This window comes from Cyclopterus lumpus, chromosome 2 (genome assembly GCF_009769545.1).
Source record: "Cyclopterus lumpus isolate fCycLum1 chromosome 2, fCycLum1.pri, whole genome shotgun sequence".
Lineage (NCBI taxonomy): Eukaryota > Metazoa > Chordata > Actinopteri > Perciformes > Cyclopteridae > Cyclopterus > Cyclopterus lumpus.
In genome coordinates, this window is record NC_046967.1 from 7,790,827 (window position 1) to 7,798,840 (window position 8,014).

At 46.8% G+C, this 8,014-nt stretch overlaps 1 protein-coding gene across 1 annotated transcript; it reads left to right on the forward strand.

Moving 5' to 3' along the window:
- Positions 1-283: 283 nt before the first annotated feature.
- On the forward strand, positions 284-4,112 carry LOC117745543 (SLIT and NTRK-like protein 1). The gene has a single exon (XM_034553948.1). The coding sequence runs from the start codon at positions 1,286-1,288 to the stop codon at positions 3,398-3,400; it is 2,115 nt and encodes a 704-aa protein (XP_034409839.1). The 5' UTR covers positions 284-1,285; the 3' UTR covers positions 3,401-4,112.
- Positions 4,113-8,014: the final 3,902 nt, after the last annotated feature.

The following is an 8,014-nucleotide window of genomic DNA, read 5'->3' on the forward strand; positions in this document are numbered from 1 at the left end:
GTATAGTCAACTGTTTTCTTTTTTTGTGCTGAAGTGAGGCATGCCCGTAGCGGATTATTGTTTTTGCCGCATTCAACAGTGTTTCCAAAGTCAGGGCTGGAACAGTGGAGGCTCACATACGGGGAGCAGATCCGCTAAAGTAATGCCGGTTATCCTTTAAGAACGGGGAAGGGGAGAGAGAGAGAGAGAGAGAGAGAGAGAGAGAGAGAGAGAGAGAGAGAGAGAGAGAGTCAAGGCACTGAACCGGGATATCACGACCCTAATGTGAAATCTCGCCAGTGTTTGCGACGATGCCGACTTGGACACTTTCACCGCGGAGCCGCACGCTTTTGAGAGTAAAAACACAGATTTCACAGTAGGAGCCTGGCTTGTTGTCTGAGACCTCTTTCTGCGCCTCTGGAAGGGAAATAACCTCAACACCGAACGCTATAAAGTGTGATTGAAACAAACAAAACAAACAAGAAAAATCTCGCCCCCTATGCGGATTGATTTATTATTTTTTTGCTGCTCTCTCTTCTCAGCATTCCCTCAGTCAGTCGACGGATTTTTTTTTTTTTTTTTTTGGTGTTGCCATTACAGCTCAGTAGAGGGTGTCAGATTATTCTTAGAGCACCCGCACTAGGATGAACACCGTCTCCGCGTTCCACCTTTTGTGATTCCCAGATCGCCACGCACAAAAAAAAATAAGGGGTGGGTGGGTGGGCGGATGGGGGGGAAACGAGCCAGGCAAGACGCCGAAGGATGTGAGGGGGGATGCGGGTGTTTTGCAGCGGTGGGATCGCCTCGACAGCTCCAGCGCGGGGTGTGATTTCAGCACCAGAAGAGAGGGAACAGCTCCGGACGCCGCAGCACGCAGCAGCACGACCGGAGGAGGAGAAGGCACGGATTTGTTCATTTTTACCCAGCCAAGGTCAGTCTTAAACGAACCGAGAACTGCCACGAAAAAAGACAAAAAGAAAAGAAGATGTGCTGGACTCTACCGCCGCTCGCTGTTTTTGATTTTCATCATAAACACGCGGAGGCTCCGAGGATTCAGTCGATGTGAAAGAGACGTCTATGTGGTCATTTACGAACTGGAAGTCTGGACACTGGGCAGGTTATATGCAGCATGGATCGGTTATAAAAGACTGCCTTATCTCCCCCCCCCCCCTCCCCCCACCCCACCCCTAAATGTCTACATCGCCCCCCTTTTCTTTCTTTCTGCTTCTTCTTCTTCTTATTGATGTAGACTGAATTCGCAGCTCGTGTGTCTTGAAACCGGGAATGAATCGTCCACGTTGAAAAAATGCTGCTTTGGGTTGTTCTGCTGAATGCGGCTCTTTGTGTTGCTGGTCGCAATGTTACAAGGGACGTTTGTAAGGAGCAGATATGCTCCTGCAACGAGGTGGAGGGAGATCTGCACATAGACTGCGAAAAAAAGAGCTTCACCACTCTGCAGCATTTGACTGGCCCGAGCTCGCACTTCTATCACCTGCTGTTGCACGGAAATTCGCTCTCCAGGCTATTCCCCAACGAGTTCGCCAACTTTTACAATGCCGTGAGCCTGCATTTGGAAAACAATGGGCTGCACGACATTGTGCCCGGCGCCTTCCTGGGACTGCAGCTGGTGAAGAGGCTGCACATCAATAACAATAAGATACGACTATTCAGGAAGAGTACATTTCTGGGATTAGACGACTTGGAATACCTCCAGGCTGATTTTAATCTATTGAGGGATATTGACCCCGCCGTTTTCAGGGACTTAAATAAACTTGAAGTGTTAATACTTAACGACAACCTCATCAGCGCGCTACCTATAAACGTGTTTCAACATGTGCCCATTACGCATCTCGACCTGCGGGGGAACCGAATCAAAACGTTGCCTTATGAGGGGATCCTTGAACAAATACCAGGCATTGCGGAGGTTTTGTTGGAGGACAACCCGTGGGACTGTAACTGCGAGCTGGTTTCTCTGAAGGAATGGCTGGAGAACATACCGCATAACGCGCTCATTGGGAGGGTGATCTGCGAGGCTCCCACCCGGCTGCAAGGGAGCGACCTGAACGAGACATCAGAGGCGGACATGTGCCCTTCACAGAGCGGAGGCGTGGACACCAGCCTGGTCGCCCCTCCCACCCAGGAGGAGGCCTCCGAGACCGCGGCGCGTGAACCGCGTCCCACGCCTTACAAGCCCAGCGGAGACACCAGCGGGCCCCCGACGCCCGGCGGCCGCGGGCCGAAGGGCCGTTCCAAATCTCGTGAGAACTGGCAGCTGAAGACGAGGCCTACCCCGGTGTTGACAGGTGTGAACGGCGACAGAGAGCAGCTGCACAACGTGACGTGCCCCCAGCCGTGCAACTGCAAGCTGGTCGGCTCCAGACAGGGGCTGGGGGTCAACTGCGAGGGCAAGAAGATCGAGAGCTTAGTCAACCTCAAACCGAAGCCCTTGGCCGCTCACGAATTGAACCTGAGAGACAACAACATACACGCGGTGAAAAAGAACCAGCTGCTCGGCTACTCCAGCCTCAACCTGCTGGATCTGGGAGGGAACAACATCAAGATGATTGACAACAGCACTTTCCAAAACCAGAGCGAGCTGCGGTGGCTGTATATGGATAAGAACTATCTGGATACGCTGGTGGCGGAGATGTTTGTGGGCCTTGTGAATCTGGAATATCTCAGTTTGGAATATAACGACATCCAGCTGATCGTGGCAGGCGCGTTCAGCCCCATGCCCAACCTGAGGGTTCTGTTCCTCAACAACAACTTGCTGAAATCTTTACCCGTGGATGCTTTCCTTGGGATTTCTCTATCCAAAATCAGCCTGCATAATAATTATTTCCCCTATCTCCCCGTGGCTGGAGTGTTGGACCAGCTGAGTTCAATCATTCAGATCGATTTGCACGGGAACCCGTGGGATTGCTCGTGCAACATCGTGCCCTTCAAGCAGTGGACGGAGAAGCTCGGCACCGACGTGATCGTGAGCGATCTCAAGTGCGAGTCGCCCGAAGAGTTCTGGAAACGAGACTTCCGCTACGTCCGGAACGACCTCATGTGCCCCAAACTCTACGACAAAGTGTCCCCGACCCCGCTGTCCAAAAACAGCACGTTCACCCTGGACTCGGGGACGCGCTCGAACTCTTACTTGGAGCCCAACCGGGTCTCCATTTCGGTGCTCGTCCCCGGGTTGCTGCTGGTGTTCGTCACGTCCGCGTTCACCGTCGTGGGGATGCTTGTGTTTATCTTGCGGAATCGAAAGCGGTCAAAGCGGAGGGAGGGCAACTCGTCCGCCTCGGAGATCAACTCCTTGCAGACAGTGTGCGACTCGTCCTATTGGCACAGCGGGCCGTATCATGCAGACGGGGGCGCGCACCGGGGCTTTGACTGCAGCACGCACCTCTCCACGACAAACGATGCGTAATGGGGGACCCGGCTGTGGTCTCGTACAATAAGAACCCCCCACCCCCCATACACCAGACTGGATTACAAACAGTCCCACCAGACAGACTGACGCACATACATGACTGATACGGCCAGAAATCATCCGCTTTCGTTCGTGAGAGGCGAACACAGACTTGTTTATGTCTTGTTTTCTCCAGTTGAACCAAGTAAGTCAGTCTGCTGCTGCACAGGCCCCACTCTGTAATATATGTATATGCCAAGCCCCCCTGGCTTAAAAAACCCTCCTTCCCTCCTCCTCCCAGTTCTGCTATTTGCCGCAATCGGACTACGGATCTGTATGAGACAGAAAAGAGGGAGAAAAAGGAGCGAGAGAGGGCGTGTGTGTGTGTGTGTGAGAGAGAGAGATAGATAGATAGAGAGAGAGAAAGAAAGAGACAGAGGACCCAGGGAATGGTGCACGAACGCATGAATGTAAATGTAAATACTCGGACCGATGTATCATAATCTGCATGATGATATTTCGCATGGTTTCAACACACACACGACGGCGAGGAACCATAACCACCATAACCAACAAAGAAGCAAAACTCGACCCTTTCATGTTATATCAATATGACGACAATATATAGATATTAAGAATTATATATGACTATTACAAAGTGCCATTTCTCTATTTTTTTTGTGAACCTGCAGTTGGGATTTGTATTTGTTGTTTTAAACCTGTTTGGAGAAAAGAGAAGAAGAAGAAGAAGAAGAAGAAGAAGAAGAAGAAGAAGAAAAAGAACAAAAAAGAATCACTAAGGGATAATGATGACTATGGATGATGGAAGTGAAGCTGTCAGTGCATGTTATTTTCTGTTTGTTATCATTTGATTGTCGATAAATATTGGGGTTATTTATACCGTACTAGATGGTGCAGATTAAATCCATGTCTGAGCAGTCATCATCTCCTTTATGAATGTAAACTGTGTTATTTTATGGTGTGCCAATTGTTGACTTTCAGATATTCAGACATGCAGATGAGCATGACCAATTAACGTCACTCAGATGCTTATGCTGCAAAATTCATGTAGCTAAAATAACAGTTCTGTGGTTTTGTGTGTCAATGAATATACGCCTGCTTTGGGTGAGAGGAAGACAAAAAAAAAGCAAAACAACAAAGTCATTTAAATGGGGGGTTTCTAACATATTTTTTCAACAACTGAGCAAAGAAGTGTTTTCAATTGAGCTATGTAGGTATAATTCGATCTATGTAAACAGCGCAGGTAGACTGATATAGAATAGAATGCTTTTTTTAATGTCAGAAAAATAAGTATTCCTCCACATGAAAAGCTTATGGCTATGATTCACCTTCATCCTATTGTGAGCTTTTGTAAAGCCATCTAATCTTGTCCAAATAAGAGAACAGAAACTCACTGTATTTACTACAAAATGTGCTTGAAACCAGCTGTCTTGGGACGGGATGGGGGAGAGAGAGGTCCTGGCTTTCTAACACACTGGGCCCTGATATGGGGAGAACTCAGCATGTGGTCATGTGTCTTCTTCACTGAGGGGATAGAACAAAAAAGGCACACACAGACAGACACACAAAAGCTCTGAGGGTATTTGATAATGCTAGATGCCTTTTTCAATTCAGCATTTTGAACTTGAGATAGTCTTCTATTGAGGGAGGAGGGAGAGGGCGGGTCCACATGGTTTTTGTGGGCTCATGAAAACAATGCCATGACTGAATACCTGTTTTGCAGAGCTCAGCCTTTGGCTGCTTAAACTAAATACTGCTTGAACTGAGCGTGGATTTGGAAGAGAACAAAAGAAAGAAAACATGCCGGTATTCAACAAATTCTCAATTATTTAACTTCTCTGCAGTGTCTCTAAAAACAAATGCAAAGAATGTGCAATTTACCCTTTTTTTCCTTCATTTATTTGTTAATATAATGTACTAGTCCGGTACTGGTGACACTGGTGACTTTTGCCAATTGATTTTTCTCAAAGATTCCTAATTAAGACAAGATTTCAGCAGAATTTGGCAACAATCCTAAAATTGCAAATGCCATGCCGAGAGTGTGCAGAGTTGACGTGAGATGGGCATACACCCCCCCCCCCAACTCCCCCCACCCCTCCTCCACCAGCCTCCCTGCAGTATCTCCCCCAGTATACAGACTAGCGCTGTCCATGGTGCTGAATCACTTCCCCTGCTTTCTCTGTCTGCCTGTCCCGCACGTGTGTGTTTGTGCGAGGACAAATGGGAGGGAGAGGGAGGACAGAGAGAGACAGAGAGAGAGAGAGAGAGCAGTTGCGTGACAATTTGCATGTGAGTGTATTCGCCCTTACTTCCCCCTGCTGTCACCCCTCCCTCTTCCCATTACCGCCATGTAACCATGCGCAGCTTGACCTTGGGGACTAACATCTCAGCAGATCTTTGACAAACACTCATCCCCATCACCATCACCTCCCTGCATTTCTGTCCAGTCGCCTCGCTTCCCCCCTCAACTCCCGTTCCCCCGCTTCTCTGTCCAATCACACGGGCGGCGGGGGTTTGGGGTAACTGTACGTGTCTCTTCTGTGGAGTATTACTGTGCCACAGACCACTGATGATTTGTCATAATTTTCAAACGCTGTGTTTCAAAGTTACATTTATATGCTTTGCGATATTTGACCTGCTTCTATTTTGTTAAATAAAGTGTGGTTGAGGTTGAGTAAAACAACAATGTTTGCCTTTAAGATTTTTCATTGGATTTGACTGAGACATGCGTCAGGTTTGATTTGTCATCTGCTCATATCGCTTTGCACACTGAAGGGTTTATACTTATTAGTTCTCAAGTACACTGCCTTATGTTGTCCTTCTTCAATGTGGAAAACATTTCATAATAAGGTCAAAGTCATGTTATCTTGTTACTGTTCACTATAGGGGCGGTTTTTACATTGTATTGCCTTATCATATTGTCATATCCTAGTGTTTTGAGACTTTCTCTGATGATTCTTGGATGCTATACCCTGGAGAGAAAATGACACATTTAGACTGTGGCGCTGGCTTTATTATAATCATAAAAGGCCCGACACTACAACATGAATGTGGAGTCATTTCCTTTTCGGGGTATGCAAAGCCTAAAATACAAGATGGCTGGCGTCTGAGGATCCAAAATAATTCACAACCGGTGTAAAATAAGTGAAAATCGTATGAATGTTGGAATGAGCAAAAACATTACCGCATTGTCATACTGCTGTGGGTTTAATACTATACTGCTGTCATCTCACATATTTTACATTTAATGGAAAAACAACACATGCTATAAGCTGTGCAGCAGAGTGGTATACTTTTCCATTATATCAGATAATAGATCTTCAAAACATTACACTTCCTGTGTTTGAAACCATTAGAGACTGGTTTCTGTCAGGCGCTCCTGTGCTGTAGTTCCGCGTGGCTCTGTGTCTCACAGTAGGACCCATTCATTAATGCGATGGATATAGCTGTTAGGATCGGTAGCCTCTTTTGCACGCTGGGCACACAGCATTCCAACACTGCTGTGGCCCAGCAGGCCTGCCTGCCGTAGTTTGTGTGATAGTGGCCCTGAGGAGCTGGCAGTCGATGCGACGCTTCCAGCGGGGATAACATCATCTGCACATGTCGTACACTCAGCTTTGGTGTTGGTCTCAATGGTCCTGCTTTGTTTTAATCCAGAGGAGGTGGGAACTAGTTTGTGGTCTGCATTTGGATGCTGGGCTTTCTTTGCTTCTGGGTTACTTCTCTGCAAAAACAACAACGTGTTTGTGTGGCTGGTTTGGATGGTTAGTCATGAGTTGGAATTGCCATTACAACTTGAACACCCACTACGAACAGTATGTCTTGTTTTTGTGCTACCTCAGGCACATCTGCATTGTTTTTTATGTATTGCATTTGATTTTTTTTTGTTTTTAATGTTGTTCTTTTGAGGTTCTACCTTTGAGAACTCGCCACACAGCCCTGTCTCCTAAAAAAAATACCTTCTCATAACACTAAAACTGTAAAGTGCATATCAAGGGAAATGTTGGTTTGCTTTTGAAGTATCACAAACAAGCTTCTTATGAGTCTGCAGAAGTTCACGTCGAGCATAGGTCGGGTGGTGTCTGGGTAAAGAACCCACAGGGCTTCACCCTGGAGACTGCTGTTCATGTCCCGTGTGAACCAAGTACATTTTGTTGCCTAAACATAAGTACATCATTTTAAACAAAACCATGTTTTTCCTTTTTACTAAACCTAACCAAGCAGTCTTGTGTCGCTTTTAAACCATTTAAAAATGCGATCGTAGTCTGGGAGAAAATACCTTCCCCTCTAAACGTCATTTTGCAATATCCCAAGTCACAAATCACAATGCAAATGACAGAATCTGTCTGAATTCAGCATCATTATAGCTTGCATCTGATGTCTCAACTTCAGTACGGTTAGGAGCCACAAATGGATGGTGCATGGTGATGGGAAAATCAATAAAGAACACCAGTCTTTTCCTTTAATTAGCACTAAAGCGTCAGTGGCTAGCTTTTATCGGGCTCCCCGAGGAACACATCCAGTGTGTCTGCTCATGTTTAGGTTTTGTAAAAATCCCTAAAAGCTTTTCAGCATGGGCATTAGCGTTTGATGTTAGCTTTGATGAAAGTC

What these genes read in the sequence shown, in the direction of transcription:
- LOC117745543 (XM_034553948.1), top strand. Translation starts at nt 1,286, where the DNA reads ATGCTGCTTTGGGTTGTTCTGCTGAATGCGGCTCTTTGTGTTGCTGGT.